The sequence below is a fragment of the Pinus tabuliformis genome, chromosome 6 (genome assembly GCF_031772625.1).
Source record: "Pinus tabuliformis cultivar Carrire ecotype Pingquan chromosome 6, CPIR1, whole genome shotgun sequence".
NCBI lineage: Eukaryota > Viridiplantae > Streptophyta > Pinopsida > Pinales > Pinaceae > Pinus > Pinus tabuliformis.
The window spans coordinates 1,878,660,951-1,878,682,972 of record NC_142292.1 but is presented as its reverse complement, the minus strand read 5'-3'; the positions used below and the strand labels follow the sequence as shown (position 1 = coordinate 1,878,682,972).

Here is a 22,022-nt window from a genome sequence, read left to right as displayed (position 1 = left end):
TAAGAAACACACATGAACACCAAGATTTAAGGTGGAAACCCAATGCAGGAGAAAAACCACTTGTTGTTGTCGTCTACATCTTCTTTTTAGTATAAAGAAAATATGTTTACAATATTGTACTGATGCAGACTCATAGCATTACGCAAGAACCCACCTGCAGAATGCTACAACCTTCTCTCATTCTCCAGCTTCTACTAGAAGGGAGCTACAATCCCCTAGCTCTTGTACTAGCCAATATGTTTACTAGTACATAGGCACCGACCTACAGAAGGCTACGACCTTCTCTCTTCCTCAAGGGACCACGTTTCATAAATTTTTAGACTAGTACACAACAACACAATATGAAGACCTCATTTCATCAAATTTTCACACTGGACCCATCAGTAACTTTGAAGTTCAAACTCTATAATAATAAATGCATCAACCAACAATTAGTCAATCTGAACAGTCAGAACACTGTGTTGAACCCAGAATCATTCAGAACCAGTTGCAACCTCAAGAATCATACACCAGAATGCATACGCTACTTTAATGAACCAAACATGCGTGTATACACTAATTCCTTTAACCAAACCTGCATATACTTCCAAAACTACTGGAACATAAAACGTCTAAATCAAATATGTACCAACCAGTAATATTTTGAACATCTACTATCAAATTACAAAAATATAGATAGTCAACAACAAAAATCACCCTTCTCGCTTAATCAATCAATCAATCAGACTCAATCTCCTTATGCATTCAGTTCTACTTTCAGATCTAAGAAGACATCATTGACAGACAATAGTAAACCAGCAACATTGATCAGATAGAATAGTCATTTCTAAATAACATGCTTTTCTTTTGTATACGCTACTTGGAAGCTTCAAACCAGCGTGTATACGTGCCTTCACCAAGGCGAACCAGTGTGTGCATCTTCAAATAATAACTTACAACTTCATTTCTATTCCAGATTTTAGACATACCCAGATCATGACATTTAAAGAATAAAACATATGTAAGAAATCAGATCTAGCCCAACCAATATCAGATCATTCAATGATAAGTCATTTCAGGTCTAATGATCCTGATCCAACATTGAATTCAAGGTGAACACACTATTTCAGATTATATCACAATCATAGCCCCTGCAACCTAAAATGTACATCAGATAGAAGTATTTCTAAGAAACCCTTTAACTTGCACACTTAACCCTTTGATCTTCTCTTCCTTATATAGTCTTTGGCCTTTCTCAATACCTCAGACCACAACAACATTTAGAACATGTGGTATTCTTGGACGAGATCAAATAGTCGTTACTCCGCTCAATATTGTGGGCTAATACCATGGTATTGACCCTTGGTATTCGTTTAATCTTGAATTTCCTTTATTTTCCAACCCATACGTGCTTTTCCTCTTGTGAAAGTGTGTGCATACGTATACACTCCTTTTTTTCCCTTGGAAAAATCGTAATTTTCATTAAGTAAGGAAAATTACATGTTGTAAATGCATGATGCATATGCTATAAGAGAGGCGCTTCCTGTCCAAAAATAAATTTTAGGTGTGTATCTGTTCAAAAAAATTAATGCCTTATATCCACACAGGGAGGCAACAATGTCATGTAATATACCGTATGATAATTTACCAGATAAGTAGACCAGCACTTGAATAGTGCTGAGCATTTCAAGAGAAAATATGTATATTTACAGGTGGAATAAAGACTGACGACAAAAAAACATATGAAGTAGTCCTAGCTGCCATTGAGCCGGTGCTATACAGCTATGTCCATATATGGCTGATGGAAGTATTGATAATGAGCGCCTTCCCTCTATTCATAAATTAACCAAGTGCATGGAGGCTTGTCCGCAACCTCCTTGCATAGTCTATCAACAGTTGTGTTCCATTTCCCGAAGCATCCACAGTCCCGACGGCCGCCCTAGCCCTTGTGAGAGGAGGAGATGGTGGCTGAAGAAGTGGTCTACCTCACTTCTTCGGGGCTACTCGTGTGGGGATCTGCTTTTTAGTAGCCGGCTCCATTTGTACCTCTGAGTTGTTGACCTAGGTTGTCATTGATGTCAAATGGCAATATTCTGGATACTAAAGGATGACATGAAGCCAAGGGGATGCAAAGAAGATTCATGAAGAGACAGGAGCAAGGCCATCAGGATAGCCAAGCCAAAAGCAAAGAGGAGCTACCTAAGGAGGCATATGAAAGCACATAACAGGATATTGGAGCAAGAGAGGCATTCATATAAGCAAGGAGGTCTTTGGAAGACACTACCAAGCCAGAGGAGCAGATGGAGACAAGAGGAGCAGACAGAGCTACAAGAGGAGCCACACACATATATATAATATATATATATGCGAACAGAGTTAGAGGAGCTGCAAGAGGAGCTACAGGACGAGCCATATATATATATATATATATATATATATATATATATATATATATATATATATATATATATGCGGAAACAGAATTAGTGGAACTACAGGAGCAAACTAAGCGAGTAGAACAGAGCCAAAGAAGAGGAGCACACAGAGTTATCGAGGAGGAGACAGAGCCACCAAGAGGAGCAGACGGAGCCAAGAGGAGAAAACGGAGGAGCCATATATATATATATATATATATATATATATATATATATATATATATGCGCCAAATAGAGGAACAAACAGAGCCATGGGACGCAACAAACACAGCTGGCAGAGCCATAGAGGAAGCAAACACAGCTATCGGGAGTTATCAGGAGCCATATATCCACAGATAATACTATCGGGAGCTATCGGAGGAAAAACCCATATATATATAATATATATATACATGAACAGCTATTGGAGCAACATAAGTGGAGAAGCATAAAAACAAAGTTAAAACAACGGAGCATATAAACAAAGTTAATATGCGTGGACCCATGGGACCATTGCAATACGTTGCAATTTAATATCGCGTCCGTCGCATCGGGAGCATGTATCGGGAGCGGTAAAGGCCCTTCCTCTGATTGCGATAATATATGTGGACCCGATGGCATATCATAGCTTGATTGAATGTTATATCGCATCCATGGTAATCGCGATGTATAAGGAGCTGTCAACCACAAAAAGGCGATTGCGATATGTACGCGGACCCGATGCGGGATTGTGTTATGGTTGAATCTATTATCACATCCGCCCATTGAAATGCTACATGGAAGGTTGTTCGACCAGAAGCGCCGATTGCGATAGAGGTATGGACCCGACGGAGTTATTAAAACAATTTAAAATAATATCGCGTCTAGGTATCGGAGAATTGGCTATGTTATATGCAAATTTGCCGATTGCGATTGTAAGAGCAGACCCGATGCTATATTGCGATTTGGCTTAATGTCTTATCGCGTCCATCGGCCATCGGCCATTGGCGACTGCCGATATGTTGCGAGCACCGATTGCGATGAATGCTACGAACCCGATACAGTTTAAATGCGGGTGAATTAAAATTGAAGTCCGGCTCTTTAATAAGTTTCGACTGTTTCACTCATATTTCCTATGTATTTACATATTTTCCTTGCGCGTGGTTTGAAGGGCCAACGATGCCGGTGGTAATGTGACATGTGGGCTCACCCTGATGGTATAGTCTCTCCGAATGAAAGCCTCCGTAAACATTGTAAAGCCCTGTGTATGTCAAATAATTATGGATAAAAGGAGCGTTGTTACAGGTTTAACTTGTAATAAGTATTCTCTGTGTATGTGGCCTCTCTTCCTCTTGTATGTGTCCTGTGAATATTGGAACGCTTGGATAGACAGAGGAAACTGAAGTTCGGGAAGCCGAAGAAGCAAGCAAGCGAGGAGGTAACTGAGAGAATAAGCGAGCGTTGAGGAAGCCGAAGAGCCTATGGAGAAAGGAAGCCAAAGAGCTAGCGAGTAAGAGGAAATGAATGGACAGAGGCACAGGAATGCATAAAAGCAGCAAAAACAGAGGACTGTTGAGGCTGTTGGTATTGCGAAGAACCAGAGTGTGAGATAGCAGAAGCAGCAGCAGTGAATGTTGTTGAAGGCTGTTGAACGCTGTGGAAAATAAGCTAGAGGAGACAGAGGCAGCGAGAGGATGCAACAGAACAGAAAGAGGGCAGCAGGGCTAACAAGACAGCAGATAGTCGAAGGGGAGAAGCAGCTAGCTGAGATCATAAGCTTGAACAAGAATTTGTTCTTTATGCAGAGCTTAGTTCAGCTAACAGTGGACTGACTAAAGCTACGTGAAGACATTATTAGAAGTCATGAAGGGTACTGGACACTCTGTGTGGGCAGTATGAAGAATTGGGAAGACTACTTCAAGAGAAGACTGGTTGTCATTGATACTGTAGTTTGGAGACTACAATGAAGCTGTAAATAGACAGAACTCAGCAGAAAAGAGTTCTGAGAGAAGAAGTAAGCAGGATTGGAGTCCTTGGGGCTAGTGCCTCAAAAGCAAGAAGGATAGGAGTCCTTGGGGTTGGTGCCTCAGAAGTAAGCAGGATTGGAGTCCTTGGGGTCGGTGCCTCAGAAGCAAGAAGGATTGGAGTCCTTGGGGTTGAAGCCTCAGAACTGAACAGGATTGAAGTCCTTGGGAGTTGGTGCTCCTAAGTCCAAGATTGGTGTCTTGGAAAAACAGAGTTGGTGCTCTGGAGGTTGGAGCCTCACCAAAGTCCAAGTTGGAGCTTGGCAACTGTTTGTGACAATCTATATATTGTATCTATTTTACTGCATAGTTTATATTAATAAAAGCATTTATTCTTGTTGTTCATCTTGTGTTCTGAATATATATGTTTTAACTGAATAAACAATAGTGGGAAAACAAAATATTGATTCACCCCTCCTCTCAGTATTTCCAACATGAGTCTGTTCCAGGGGTTTGTTCTCCCATCTTTGGTGGTGACTTTGGTGGGATCACCCTTCCAGAACCCCTTGTGCATGCCTTTCCATTAAGAGGGAAATCCCGAAATAGGTGCCCTACCTTATGGCATCTTCTGCATCTAAAGGGAACTCCTTCATAATCCAATGTCTGCCACCGAGAGAAATTCCTCCATTGGATAGTGATGAACTCCTGTAATCCATCAGTGGTATCCAAATGTACCAGGACCCTGGCGTAGGCCATCTTCCCTGTAGTGAGGTAGGATTTGTCATGTTCTAAGTAAGTGCCAAGAGCATTCCCAATGCGTCTGAAGACGTCCTCAGACCAGAATTGTAATGGTAACCTGGGAAGACGGACCCAGAGGGGGCCAGCTTCAAGCCGCTCTTGTTCAAGATCAAACAGGGGAGTCCATCTGCGGAGGAGCACCGACACCTGTTCTATGTGCCAGACAGTTGAGAGCACCCAGTTTGTGTGTTTGACCCTGGAAAAACGTAGGGAAAACCATCCCTTGACAAAAGTTTGGACGAAAGGAGGTTCAGCCAGGTGATGACCCCATACCTCAGTTGCCCATTGCTTCAGTCTTGCCGCGGTATAGTTGCGTCCCCTGACACGACCCACCACAACCCTATCTGCTATGTCCATAGAATCGCACAATTGAGTGTCCTCGGTTAGCCTAAGGAAGACCTCACAGGCCTTAGGTTTCAAACACCTCCTTTTTTTATGGCCTGGTCCAATCATCAGGTGGGGGTTGCTGAGAGTCAGTCAAAGGGGGGCTAGTTCCAGGGATAGTAGAGTCTGGGTTAGGCGCCGAGGTGAAGACACCAGATAAGGGAGGAATTCCGGTGAGATTGCCAGACGGGGGGGGGGGTAGGAAGAGGTAGCGAGGGATGATGGGTGTCAGCTTGAGACACAGGATTGAGGGATTGAGAAATCGAGGAGGCCCGAGAGCCAGCCGAGGGAGGGAAAGAACTAGGTCCCGCTATTAGGGTTTCGCTGCTAGGGTTTGGAGGATGATCCACAAATTGGAGAGTAGAGGGTGACAGAGGCTGATCTGTGAGGTCAGGCAGGGTGGGGCTGATTTCTTGGAGGGTGATTACCGAGCTTTTGGACCCCGAGATAGATGGCAGTGCTTCAATAGCCTCGAAGAGTTCACAGTCAAAAGAGAAGATGCCTGCCGGGGATGAATGTGGATGTGTCCAAATAGAGATTCCCTCCAAAGGGTCCACTGAATAATCTACTATATCCTCCATAACTGTCACTAAAAACCCACGCCAGCTGCCTTCGAGGTGTTGGGGAGCCCATCGCTGAATGACCCAGAATAGTAACGAACAGGGAAGGGCACGGGAGGCTAAACGGCTGAGAGGATGTGTTAACCGCAATCGATTGTCGACAAACATAGAAAAGTAACAACATAGGCGTACGGGTGGGTAAGAGAGGTGAGGTTTTGTAATTTTAGCTGTAAATGTGCTTCAAGGACTTGCAAGAAACCCTAAACCACGACATAACCTGTACAGATATTTCCCGACTCCATCTTCTCGGTAGGGAAAGCCTCTCCATCCAATCAATAATTGAACTAAGAGCAATACAATTTTGCACAAGCTAATCACGTAAACGCTCTTTTTGTTCTATGAACTTGTGTGTATACTGTTGGGTGTGGAGCTTGATTATCTTCTGTATTCAAAGGTATCGTCACATTGGACCCCAGTTTGTAATGGGGCGGCAATGCCGCCCATAAAATATTCACTGCAGGGGGGGTCCGGGGGGGTGGTTGTGACCTTTGGGAGCCCCCCCCTAGCAGGGGGATCGGGGGCAGCGCCCTCGAAGCTAAGAATAGATGTAAAATTGCCTTATAAAATGTTGTAATTTCACAGTCAATCTGGGCCATTCATTAGGCGGAGATCTGACGGTAGAAGTCATGTTTAATTTAGGGTTTTTTGCCCTAGAAGGAAACCCTTCACTATATGAGGGAATTGTATTGTGTCTATGTACATCTGTAATATATAATTCTCTAACATATACATTGCTTTGACAAGGTGAACCTACGTATACATCTTAAACTATCTTAAAACATCATTTTCCTTCAACTTCTTAATTCTGATAGTAGAACTTTGTTCCAACTTCTTGTTCTTTTGTACCAATGCCCTGTTACCTCTGAATTGACCTGTTACAATGTGAGTTTCCCTTTATCAAATCTAAACATACCTGTGAGTGAGTTGCCATAAAGGACAACACTTATATCATAATTCCAACAATCTCCCCCTTTGGACTTGATGGCAACCATATTGGTGTTTATTACATCAAGTTGTAGAAATTGTTTGAGATATTAAGCAACATCAAAATAATCTCCCCCTTTGACATCAAGGGCAAAGGGTGGACCAAGATATGCTCCCCCTTTGAGATACACTATGCCGTCCATGCTCCCCCTGAGTACATGCAAATTCTGCAAAGATATTTTTTCAAAAGAATAACATGAATCTATAAGTCAACCATGTCAGTATGACCTTCCTATCACTAATGACTCATACATACATCAATCACCCAACCAAGTTGGGATACACCAAATTTGACTCATCCACCCAACCAAGTAGGGATATACCAATTGTTTATCCATGACTGAAATATAGCAATTATTACATTATCCATCCCATGCATAGTGGGGATACAAATTACATCATATGTCCACTAAGACTGATTCAAAAATAGACTATGATAGAAGGAGACATATTACACCCTAGACATATGCAACAATGAATATCTGAAACCATTTCCATAATGCCAACAATGCAGAATGTTTGTGAAGGCTAATGCTGCCCATGAACCTATGCTACCTGTGCATTGTCAACAAATCATTCATCAAGGCATCCTCATCAGTCAGATAAAAATCAATGAACAAAGCATATCAGCAGACAATAATCATCAATATTAGACTGAGCACCCATGTCACAATCTGACCCACTGTTTTTCTATCAGAAAAACATATACGCTCCTGTAGCCATAAAAACTCACATATATGCATGACTATCCTTCATGAAACCCACGTATAGGAAACTTCCTCTGAAAAATTGGATTTAATAGTAGGATGATGCAAAAACTACTCCCAGCGTTTATCTAAGATATTCAAATGTTTCTCTCAGAAGCGGTTTGGTAAATATATCAGCAACCTGTTCTTTGGAGGGAACATACTCCAATTTAACATTTTATTTCAAGCACCTGTTCTCGTAGGAAATGTTACTTAATGGGTATGTGCTTGGTCTTGGAGTGCATGAATGTATTTTTTGAAATACCGATGGCACTTTTATTATCACATAAAATGGAGATGGGTGGAGAACATGTGATTTGAATGTCTTGCAATGTTTGCATCATCTAGAGTAGTTGTGTGCAACAAGATGCAGCAACCACATATTATGATTTAGATGTAAATAAGACAATCAAACTTGTTTCTTGTTGAACTAAGATACTGACTATGATCCCATATAAAATTCACCTCCACTAGTGTTTTTTCGATCATCAACATTTCTTGCCAAATCTGCATCTGTATATGCATGAATTGTAAGATCTGTATCTTTAGGATACCATAGACCAGAGTCTTGAGTTCTTTGAAGAAATTTGAATATTATTTTTACAACCTGAAGATGTAATTCCTTTGGATTTGCTTGGAAGCTTCCAACAATTCCTACTGCATGCATGATATCAGGTATGATACCTGTTAGATAAAGTAGACTTCCAATCATAGATCTATATGCTAGTTGATTCACTGTAGATGATTCATCATTAGAAATGAGATTGCATCATGTTACCATTGGAGTACATATTGGTTTAGAATCTTCCATTCTGTACTTCTTCGGAATCTTTTTGAGATATTTAGTTTGTGAAAGAAAAATACCATCTTTTGTTTGTTGTACTTGTAGAATAAGAAATTAAGTAAGTTCACCAAGTAAGGACATTTCGAATTCCTGCTGCATAACCGAAGAAATGTTCTGACTCATAGATTCTTCATTGCTGCAAAGACGATATCATCAACATAAACAACAATAATTAGTATTTTATCATTCTCAATCTTGGTTTATAAGTTGATGTCTGCAGATTCTTTTATGAACCATTGTTGTTGTAATTATTTTTCAAGGCAATAATACCAAGCCCTTGGAGCTTGTTTCAGTCCATAAAGAGCCTTTTTGAGCTTGCATACAAGCTTTGCATCATTTCCTAGAACGAATCCTTCTAGTTGTTCAATATAAACTTCTTCTTCTAACTCTCCATTAAGAAATGTAGATTTTACATCCATTTGATACACTTTGAATTTCTGAAAACTTGACAGAGAAAGAAACATTCTTATGGATTCAAGTCTGGTAACAGTTGAAAATGTTTCTTCAAAGTCTATACCTTCTTGTTGAGAATACCATTTATAGACAAGTCTTGCTTTGTTTCTAATAACCTCTCCATTTTCATTAAATTTATTCTTGAATATCCATTTTTTTCCTATAACATTTTTATCAAGAGGTCTAGGAAGTAGTTCCCAAGTATCATTATTTTCAGTTCATTCAAGTTCTTCATTCATTGCCTTAACCAAACATTCATCTTTTCTAGATTCATTAACATTTTGTGGTTCTATAGAGGATAGTAATGTTAGATAACTAGAAGTTCCTGCAAGAGTTCTTCTTGTTTGTACTCCAAACCCTTTTTCTCCAAGAATTTGAGATTCTAGATTATTCTTTCGAACATAGCTGGATTGAGTCTTTTCCATGTCAGTTGTATCTTCTTTTGATGCTTCATTGGTTTCTTCCTCTATATCATTTTGATTTGATACGAGAAATAATTCACCATCTTCCTCATTGTCATCATCCTTTGTTGAATTTATTTGTTCCAGATTTCTGCATGCTTTATTAATTACTACATCAATGCATTCAACAGCTTTTCGAAGTCTCTTGTTATAACATTTGTATCCTTTACTTCTATATGAATAACCAAGAAGAATTCCTTCGTCTGCTCTCGGTTCAAACTTACCAAGTTTTCATCAATCTTTTTGATGAAACATTTTCTTCCAGAAACTATAAAGTGTTTTACAATAGGAGGCTTACCATACCAAAGTTCATATGGAGTTTGATAACTATTTACCCAAACATTAGCTTTGTTGAGAATAGTCACGGCAGTAAATGCAGCTTCACCCCAAAAGTTCGCAGCAATTCCAGATTCATCAAGCATAGCGTGAGCCATTTGTTGAACTGTTTTGTTCATTATTTCCACTATGCCATTTTGTTGAGGATTTTTGGCAATAGAGAACTACATTTTTATTCCATGTTGTTCACAAAAATAAAAAAATTCATCTGATATGAATTCTCCCTCTCGATCAGAACTAAGAAATTTGATTTTTCGATCTGATTCATTTTCAATTAAATCTTTGAAGGCTTCAAACTTTTCAAATGCTTCATCTTTATGCTTTAGTAGACCCGTCCAACACATTCTAGAAAAATCATCAATGAATAAAATAAAGTATTCTTCTCCACGAGGTGACTTTTTCCTTGTTGGTCCACACAAATCAGTATGGATGAGTTTAAGAGGCTTACTTACTGATCCTTCTTTTTCATTGAAATGAACTCTAGTTTGTTTACTGGCTTGACATGGTTTGCAAATGGTATTTTCTGGGATGATGATATCTAGAAGATCACGAACCGCCTTGAGCCTGCATGCTTTTCTTATTTGAGAAAAGCTTAGATGCCCCAATCTTCTGTGCCATAACCAGTCTTCATCTGTTTTTCCTAGATAACATTTTTTTGTCCTCCTTTTAGAATGTATAGATTGTTTGGAGTTATTGTACCTTTGATTATTGTCTTTCTTATATCAAGCTCACGAACCACAACTTCATTTCCTTGATCACACATTTGACTCACATTCAAAAAGTTATGTTTTAAACCATCAACATACATGACATTTCCAGCTTTAACCTTTTCTTTCAAATAAACAGAACCTTTACCTTTAATGACAGCTGGTGTGTCATTTCCAAAGGAGACATTTTTTTCTTTTTCTAAAGCATTATATGAATGAAGTTTCTCTTTATCACCTGTCATGTGTTTAGAGCATCCACTATCAATGTACCACTGATTTTCTTGTCCTTCTGCAAATAGAGCTATGCCACATCTTTCTGATTGAAATTTGTTCTTTCTCCATACCTTGGAATTTGATGATGTTTTCTCCTTTTGAAGTGTTGGCTGAAACTTGCTCCTACATTCAAATTCTTCATGACCAATGTTATTACAAAACAAACATTCAATTTCATCTTCAAGAGGAGAAAAGTTATTATAAGAAATTCTATTGATTCTTATTACACTCCTTTGATTTTGTGCTTCTCTAGTCATGATAGTTTTGTAAGAAAAACATTGAGCAACCTTATTCCCAAAGTTATGGCATGAAAAGCATTGTCCATTAAATAAGTTTCTGTGATCATATAATATTTTGGTATTGATTACCTTTTGGTTGATGCTTCCATTGATGTTCATCCTTAGAGTAAATTGAGCATGATTTACCTTATGAGTACTTTTAGGCTTTTGCTGACAATTGACATACTGTTCATTGGTCTTTGTTGCATCAAGATAGCTTCTGGTGGAGGCTGACGAATTTTCTGATTGGGATGATTCTTCAGTATATCTAAGACAGGTCTTTATAAGAGAAGAATGCTAAAACTTGGTGATTTCATTTAAAGTTTCTGATCCTTTAGAAAATCTAAGATTAAGATATTTTGTCTTCTCAAATTCTTTTCTTAGACCCACAATTTCACATTCTAGTTTTTCATTGTGCTTTTCTCTTTCAGTGAGTTGATGTGTCAATGTGTCTATGATCATATTCTTTTCTTCCAAACAGATTTTGAGTTTAGTGATTTCTTCAAGAAAGTCTTCCTCTTCTAAGGCATCCAAAAAATCATCATTGTCATAAGCCATGAGTAGTTTATAATCTTGTTCAGTTTCATCTTCATCACTAGTAGATGATCCATCACTATCTTCATGAGTATAGTAACTTCTTCTATTAACAACCTATTTTCTATTGCCTTTTGCAAATTCCTTTCCTTTTTCATGATTATCGTTATGAGGACATTTTGCAGCATAATGGCCAACTCTATCAAAAGAAAAGCATTTGAATGGTAACTTACCTCTGAATCTTCTGGAACCCTATTGAAGTTTCTTAACAAAGTTTACTTCATCTTCTTCTTCTGAAATATATCCTGATTCATTGTGCTCTTCATTTTCTTGTCCCTTTTCTAAAGCTTTGAAAGCGACTTCCCTCATATTTGATGGACCTCCTTTCCTAATTTCAAAGGCAGTTAGAATTCCATGAAGTTGAACAACAGTAATAGATTGAAAATCCTTCTTTTCTTCTATGGCAGATACTTTTGACTCAAATTTAGAAGACAAAAATCTCAAAATTTTCTCTACTAAGGTAGCCTCGTTTATCTCTTCACCCAGATTCTTCATACCGTTAATAATCTAATGTACACGTACAAAGTAACTAGCAATACCTTCATCACTATGCATCTTAAGAGTTTCATACTGAATTATGAGAGTTTGGAGCTTAGCACATCTTACCTAGGAGTCTCCTTCGTATCTCTGAATGATTTTTTTCCATATCTCTTTGGCTGTCTTAAGATGCATGACTTTGATGGATTTTGATTTTGATAGACTTCCCAATAAAGTATTGACTACTTTGGCATTGGTTTCGTATATCTTCTTACCTGTTGTATCTGTAGGTATTGCTGCAGGAAATTGGTATCCTCTTTCCACAATTTCCCAAACATCAGCTCCAAGCGACTAAAGATAGGGTTTGATTCTTATTTTTCAATATACCAATTTGTTCCCATTGAAGATTGGTGGTCTCATAGATCGCATGCCTTCATGATTGTTCATCTTGAAAGATCTCCCTTCAAGCGATCAAGTTCTTCTAGAGGACTTGCTCTGATACCAATTGTTGGAAATAATATTGAGAGGGGGGGTGAATTAGTATTTACAATTCAACGATATTTTTCATTTCCCAATTAGATTTATATACGCTACTTCAGTGAAGTGGAATTGCGTGTGCATGCAACTGTGATTAAATAAACCATTGTATGCCTAGAGAAATTATGATTTAGTTAATTCATCATGTGTTGATCTTTAATGAGTGCATCATTATTTTATTGCACAACAACTATGTGCAGTAATAATATAATAAACCATCACACATAAGCCACACATGTGAACACAAATATTTAAGGTGGAAACCTAATGCGGGAGAAAAACCACATGTTGTTGTTGTCTTTGTCTTCTTTTAATATAAAGAAAATCTGTTTACAATCTTGTACTGGTGCAGACTCATACTTGTATGCAGGCACCCACCTGTAGAAGGCTACAACCTTCTCTCGTTGTCGAGCTTCTACTAGAAGGGAGCTACAACGCTCATATCTATTTTACTAGTCGATATGTTTACTGGTACGTAGGCGCTGATCTATAGAAGGCTACGATCTTCTCTCTTCCTCCAAGGACCACGTTTCATAAATTTTAAGATTCGGTTCTCCTGGTACACAACAACACAATATGAAGGCCTCGTTTCATCAAATTTTCATACTGGACCCATCAGTAACTTTGAAGCTCAAACTCTATAATAATAACTACATCAACCAACAATCAGTTAATCTGAAGAGTCAAATCATTGTCACCAAAACACTGTGTTGAACCCATAAACCTGCATCATCATTCAATACCAGCTCCAACCTCAAGAATCATACATCAAAATGCATACGCTACTTTAATGAACCAAACCTTCATGTATATGCCACTTCCTTTAACCAAACTTGCGTATACCTTGAAAAATACTGAAACATAAAACTTCTCAATCCAATTTGTACCAACCAGTAATATTATGAACATCTACTATCAAATTACATAGATCTAGACAGTCAACAACAAATATCACTAGTATCGCTTATTCAATCAATCAATCAGACTCAATCTGCTTACGCATTTAGTTTTACTTTCAGATCTAAGAAGACATCATTGAAAGACAACAGTAAACCAACAACACTAAATAGATAGAATAATCATTTCTGAATAACAGGCTTTTCTTTTGTATACGCTACTTGGAAGTTTTGAACCAATGTGTATATGTGCCTTCACCAAGGCGAACCAACGTATATATCTACAAATACTAACTTACAACTTCGCTGCTATTCCAGATTTCAGACATACCCAAATCATGACATTTAAAGAATAAAACATGTGTAAGAAATCAAATCTAGCCCAACCAATATCAGGTCATTCAATGATAAGTCATTTGAGGTCTCATGATCCTGATCCAACATTGAATTCAAGGTGCACACAATATTTTATATTATATCATAATTGTAGCCCCTACAACATAAAATGTACTTCAGATAGAAGTATTCCTGAGAAGCCATTTCACTTGCACACCTCACCCTTTGATCTTCTCCTCCTTACGTAGTTTTTGTCCTTTCTCAATACCTCAGACCAAAACAACATTTAGAACCTGTGGTATTCTTGGACGTGATGAAATAGTCGTTACTCCGCTCAATATTGTGGGCTAATACCATGGTATTGACCCTTGGTATTCTTTAATATTGAATTTCCTTGATTTTCCAACCAATACACGATTTTCCTCTTGTGAAAGTACCTGCATACATATACACACTTTTTGTTCTATTAACCTGCGTGTATACATCGATTTGACAACATGAACCTGCGTATACAACTTAAATTGTATTAAAACATCCTTTTCCTTCAAATTTTTGATTCTGATCAGTAGACCTTTGTTCCAACTTCCTGTTCTTTTGTACCACTGCCTTGATAACTCTTAATTGGCCTGTTACAATGTGAGTTTCCCTTTGTCAAATCTTAACAAACCTTTGAGTGAGTTTCCATCATGGACAACACCTGTATGATAATGCCAACACTGACCATCTTACAAAAACCATTTTCTAAACAATTGTATATCCACTACGCATATGATCACTATGGAAATAAAGACAAAAATAAAGATATATAACACACAAACAGATAAGCCCAAAGCGATAAATTAGTTGGTAGAGTTCCTATTTCTAACTACCTCTCCTATCAAGAGGTCACAGGGTCAAATCCCCTCATCACCCTTTGGGTTATGCCTTGCTAGTTTAGATGATGGCTAGATCCTTTCGGGTTGATCTACCTAGATTTTTCCATGGATATAGTTGCCACTCAGTGTTCGTGAACAACCCTTAAAACACACACACACGAACACATAAGAAACAAGAAAACGTGAATAAAATCCAGATAGCAGAATGTCAAATAGATATTCATTGATATAGAATGATCAATGGTTGTTCTCAAGAAGAATTTGCATTAACCATGTTAATGGGAGTAGCATTGATAACCTCTTCTTCATTCTCTAGTGCAGTGGAGTCTGTATCCGAATATGTAGAGATCTAGCGCTCTATGTTATTCAAGCACACTTCCATTTCATCCATGTCATATCGGATATCCTTCATAATCCTTTTCATTTCGTCTTGACCATCAAAGATCTTATAGTTTTCCTCTTGTTTATCCTATAATACCATATGCAATAGAGTATCCGTCTGTCTATGTTGAAATATCAGGTGAAAGAAGTATAACCTATGCTTCCTCCATTTTCTTGGGTCGGGTACCCAGTTGTTTTTTCCTACATAGAATTTTGAGTTAGAGTGATACCTTTTGTCACCAAATGCTTTTGCTTCTAGTGCGTGAATCTCTTGTCGAACCTCCAAAGGCACAACATTATAAACATTGGTCAGCAACTTCCAACCAAAAAGAAGACATTGTCTAAAGGAGGAAGCCCTTATAAAACCTCCTTTGTAGCTAGTTAAGTGTTGCCTTGATGCCATACAAAACAAAATCCCGCAAATAAAACTCAAGCAATATTTTTGGACCATCCCCCAGAAAGTTGCTGAATGGACCACTCGATAGGGATGACCCAGAAGTACCCAAATAACCGTGAATAGAAAGAAAAGAAATTGAGAGTGCCGTGGTGTCATCACAATATTCATTTCATCCAGGAAGCAACAACAAGAGGCTTGAAAATGAGAATGGACACAATACCAAATGATTTGCACTAGCGAAGACTAGCTTGCCCCCTGAGTTGTCCAATTTAACCTATGTATGGAATGAGAGAGAGCATGACTAAAACCAAATGGAGAATGTGCAACTGTACCAACTGCCCATGACCAAGATTGGACAATTGAAAGATATGCTAGAAGCTTCGAGAGATTATAAATCAACAGAAGGGAGTACGCCAACCAATTTAAAGGATGGTCCCAACGAAGTGTTGTGTAGAAAATAGACAAAAAACATTTTTATCATTCTTTTGATACCGTAACCCTTCCTATAACAAGTGTTATAATGAAACTACAAAGGAGACACAACCAATGGGAGTGAATTTTTCTGTTAATGAATGCGAGACACGAAACTTGCTATCGAACTGGTGGCCAAGAAGTCAAGACATTGAAACCCCCTATAATGACAATTAACCATGACTGATAACCGAAACTTCCCTTAGACAAATGACCATATTTCAACCACATACGAAACCAACATTGATAATTAAAAAACATAGACCAAAGATGCAACTTAAAAGGACGCAAACTTTTGAATTAAAGGCAAACAAATTCCAGAGGGACTAATGTTATATAGAACTTGGAAATTACTTGAAAGTTAAAAATATGAAGGGAAATTTGTTAATCCTGAGAAAACCCAGAAATAATTGTGGTTGGAACGCACCAGCTAGGATCCGCTTCAACTGGTCTCCACCCTTGCTCTTCATGCAAGGTGATATATAACTTTGTATACAACCCTAAAGAATTCTCAAACCTAGAGGAAGGTCAAAGTTAGACAACCACTAGGTGCCAAGTGGAGAACCTCCCTGTGAATTCCTTTTTCCTAAGAACTCACATGATATGGCGATCATAATTGTCACTTGATTGCTTGTCAGACGAAATTAAGCCTACGACCATTCTCCCACATGCCTACTACTTCATGCTTGTGTCGAATACATCAATAAGAATGTGTAGATGTTTAAACCATCCCTTCTTCCTTGATTCCCACCTCTGTGATGGCCTACCCCATGACCTAAATCCTAACCACATGTTTACATGAATATTCCAGGTGGAGGTCTTGGTGCTCCGCCTAATGGCTGCCTCCAACTTGGCCACCATTATTTTAAAATTTAACATTGTTTAATATTTTAAAAAGTTATTTTCATACATTAAAAATATTTACTTAAAAAAATTAATTAAAAAGAAAAGAAATAAATTTAATATTTTTCATGTTAATTTTTTTTTTATAAAAAATATAATTAAGAAATTTATATAAACTAAATGGTTGGTAAATGTCCATAAACATCAAAACACTTACCTCATAATACATTTCGAATTGCGAAAATTATTGAAAAGACATAAAATTTAACTAAATTATAGCTTTATTATTATTATTATTAAACAAGCATAGATTCATCTTAGCTCTGAAGATCTGCACCTCTAGAGATTTGATTCATGTCATTGTTTAGTACACCCTTAGCGTAGATGGATCTATGTTGGTTCTTAATAATACCAAAATAGATCCATCTTAATCACCCATCTACCAAAAGAGTGGATCTACCAAAAGGCGAAAGAGATCAGATCTCTTAATATGAAAACTTGTTTTAAGAGTGCAACGGATGAAAAAATTATCACTCTCTCTTAATCAGGGATCTACCAAAATCCAAAAGAGATCAGATCTCTTGATATGAAAATTTCTTTAAAGAGTGCAAAACTTGAAAAAAAAAGTCTCTCTCTCTCACATTGTTTAAATTGCATTTTCACAAATTAAATTTGCAATTCCACCAAATATTTGCTAAATTTTAAACAAAATTAACAAAAAATTATATTTGGGCCAAAATGTAAAATAATATGACTACTAAAAAGTTTTAAAATATTTTAGAGATGACAACATTATATATATATGTGTGTGTGTGTGTGTGTGTGTGTATTTCATTCGTAAATCACATTGTCCATATTAAAATATTATTCTTTTATTAATATATTTTTAAATACATGAGAATATCATTTAACCTTGTGAAATATTTTATTTATGACATGCTTTGAATACTTTTATTATTAATAAAATCTTTTGAATCCCATGAATCAATATTATATTAAAAAATAAAGAAATTACACATCTCCTCTTATTAGGAAAGAAATTGATTTTTTTTACCTTTAAGTATTTTTTCTAGCCATTTAAATATTTTACTATTTTTAAGTTTTATTTAAATTCTCTATTGAAATATAAGGTTTTTTTTTTTAACTTTATTTTAGAGTTGTTCTAAATATAAATATCAAAATATTAAAAATGAATAGTACTAGCACATTATGAGTGGGTTTATTGTTGTTTTATAATGCTTTTAATTAAATCTAACCAAATATGTATATTCACTTATGTTGTTTTTAGTATAGTTGATATTGTTTTCTTATTTACATTGTTCAAAGAAAGAGAAAAAAGAAAAAAAAATGTCAATTCTACATTTAATGGAATAACACATTTCCCTCATGCTAGACCATATAATGCACTTCTAATCACAATTATTTATATTATATAAATTTCACGTCTCTCTATATAAAAATATTCTCATTTTAAATTTTGTTAAAACCTTAATTCATTTATGAATAAACAATGAACTCAAAACTCAGTTTCAAATACTATGCTAAATTTGAATAAACAAACTTTAAACATTCAGAAATGACACAAAATTGTGAGGAAGATTAAAAAATTTAAAGAAAGGTATTTGGAATTTAGAGTTTAAACCTTGCAAAATATTAATTAAGAAAACAAATGGAATGTTATTGTTTCTTTTTTTTTTTTGTCGTTCAAAAGTGCTTTCATTATATTTTCAAAATAGCATAGCTTACAAAAAATATCTCAACATTGCCCGCTCTCTTGGGATAGAAAAACATTGTGATATTGAGGAGTGGAGCATACCAATGAGGACATATTACATACATTATTTCTGACAAGTGTTGAGGACTTAGCCTACTAACATGGACAAAAAAAGAAGCCTGAGTTGACAACAACATGTGAGGGAGGGGGTGGGGAGGCATTATAGAGGGAGCCGTGAAATATCCAATACGGTCATGAATGTGGAAGCCTATCTTCTCCACTCAAGTTTCCAAGTTGCGAAGATGGTTATTGGTACGTCATTGACTACCAGAGGTTGTCCAATTGCTCTAGGATTTCATTTTGATTGTACTGGATATATATAAGATATGCCACAATCTCATTGCAATCCTCATACCTGTGGTCCCTGAGGATATTGATATCAAGATGAAGGTGGCACAATTGCTTTGTTATAGTGTCCAATGAGGCTAAGGCTACAAGGTTGCTTGGAGAATTGGCTAGAGAAATAGCCTCATCATCCTCGATTTCTCGACTAACCGAATTGGCAGAAGATGAAGAGTGTCGAGGCTCAGGACGGCTAGCTTGAGCTGGATGACCCCTCCCTTAGCGAGGATGGCCCCATTGGTGGGGAATGTTAAAATCAATAGTAGATGACAACAAACAATAGGAGGAAGTTGCAGAGGATTTTGTATCCCACCTAGAAAAGACGCATCCAAACCCAAAACCACAGGGCCACTGCCCTAGTACAATATAAACTTCGAAAATGCCACCAGAACCCAAAGAAGTAAACAAATCTAGGACCTCCTAGACTGGAGCACAAGGGAGAGAAGCCTTCGTAGGAAACTTCAAGGCATACCATTGGCACCGAGTGCAACCCTGATTAGGGAGAGGAGAGTGAAACTTCGTGAATGAAAGGGAGTCATGTCAAAACCATGAAGCTAAATTGCTGAAATTAAAACACCATTCACACACTTGAGAGAATCCAGAGGAGCCTGCACGAATGAGGGAGGAGCCAACAATGGCCACCGATGCTATAGAATCCTTTGAAGGCAAACCAGGACTCTCTAGGTTCTAGGGTCCCAAGGCAGACCAAGAGGGTGTATACAACCCACGCTCGGAGGAAGACCACATCTTCCTCGCTCCTCAGCTAAGACCAATTCCCCAATAGGACACCATGACTATAGACCTAAGCACCTTGACAAACCTTCAAACCCAAATTCATCTCCCGAATTTACGAACTGAGACACGACTGCCTACCGATGAATTTAAAGACTAGTTGCGAGGAGGGACTTATTGTGCTGCGACAATGCAATTGTGGAGTGTCGAGGCTCTATTAATTCTTGCGTGGAGGAGGAGTTTGCCCTAGAGACCTTGCACGAGAAAGATGGGCGTTGGGAAGAGCACCACTATGGGATATATATATATATATATGTGTGTGTGTGTGTGTGTGTGTATTGTAACGTATGTGAGAACATATCCTTCATGTAAAACATTCATGTACTGGGTTGTAGAGTGCCTCTACACTCAAATATATGTATATATATGTATATATATGTATATACATATATATACATATATATATCTATATCTATATATATATATATACATATATATATATATATATACATATATATATATATATACATATATATATATATATACATATATATATATATATATATATATATATATATACATATACATATATATATATATATATATATATATATATATATACATATATATATATATATATATATATATATATATATATATATACATATATATACATACATACATACATACATACATACATATATATATACATACATACATACATACATACATACATACATACATACATACATATATATATATATATATATATATATATATATTTGAGTGTAGAGGCACTCTACAACCCAGTACATGAAGGATATGTTCTCACATAACGTTACATTAATATATGTGTGTGTGTGTGTGTGTCAGCTAATATATGTGTATGCAAGAGATGTTGGGTGTAACTTTACTTTAAAAAAAATTAATAATGCTACTTTAAAAATCAATGTAAGCTAAAATAAAATACTTCAATTCTCACCTTTATTTTACATCAGACTTTATATAGTGAGACAAAGTGATTGAAATTAATATATATATATATATATAATATCTGTGTGTGTGTGTGTGTGTGTGTGTGTGTGTATGGTTTTTAGTATGAGGGATATATGTAAATGCTTCATTGATGTAACATTTAATTCCTATAGTATGCTAGAAATGTGTAACATATGTAATGTAATGTAAACATTTTAACTTAGTGAAATGAAAAAAAAAACAACAAAATAAAAATAAACCTATAAAAATGAAACAATAAAAAATGTAAAATGACCCATGGTTGTAAGAATCAATGGTATTGACCCATAATATTCATGTGGAATATAACCTACTTAATATTTATGTGGAATATATTCATGTGGAATATAATATTCGTGCTGGAATATAACCTATTTAAAGGGGAAATTAAACTAGCCTAGATCCATCATAGTTTGATTTTATATTTAGATATATGATTAGTTGTTGAAGCCATGTAGCTTGTAAAGGGAAAACATTTTTTATGGATATGTTCGCGATGGGTGTTTGTCTAGATATGATTGGAGGTAGGGGAAATATTAGGAAAAGGCTTATTATTACATTGTATCTAAAATTTGAGCCTACCTCCATCCACTTTGTACTAGGTTATATTGGGTAAAATATAAGACAAGAATATTTATCTTACTCAATATTTCCCCTCAACTAGTCCACTTCTTATCTTTATTTTTCTTTATATTTGAAGTTTAACTATGAAATTAGCAGGGGTGAGGGGAATACTGAGTAAAATGTAATATTTAGGCGGGCATGAAGGGAAATATTAGGTAAAATGTAATAATATTACATTTTAATTAGTATTTCCCCTCACACTTGGCTACTTTTTATTGGGTGGAGGTGGTTAATAAATATTGAATAACATATAATATTGTAATATGATTCACTTTTTATTAAGAAAATTATTTATATTTGAGGTTCATAAGTAAACTTTGTTGGAAAATGGATCACCACTAAGAGGGGTGGTTGGGTGGGTGGGAATGAATCAGTAGTGAAGGAACTTATAAATCTTTCTCCAAATTATTATTCTTTCAAACCATGCATAAATTGAAACACATAAGAAAATATAAGAGCATCAAACACAAATAAAACCATGCAATAATTCAACACATGAGACAAATATT

General features: G+C 36.5%; 1 protein-coding gene across 1 annotated transcript; it reads right to left on the bottom strand.

Moving 5' to 3' along the window:
- Positions 1-4,816: 4,816 nt before the first annotated feature.
- Positions 4,817-5,491, bottom strand: LOC149266675 (uncharacterized). Its single transcript, XM_089408993.1, has one exon. The coding sequence runs from the start codon at positions 5,489-5,491 to the stop codon at positions 4,817-4,819; it is 675 nt and encodes a 224-aa protein (XP_089265119.1).
- Positions 5,492-22,022: the final 16,531 nt, after the last annotated feature.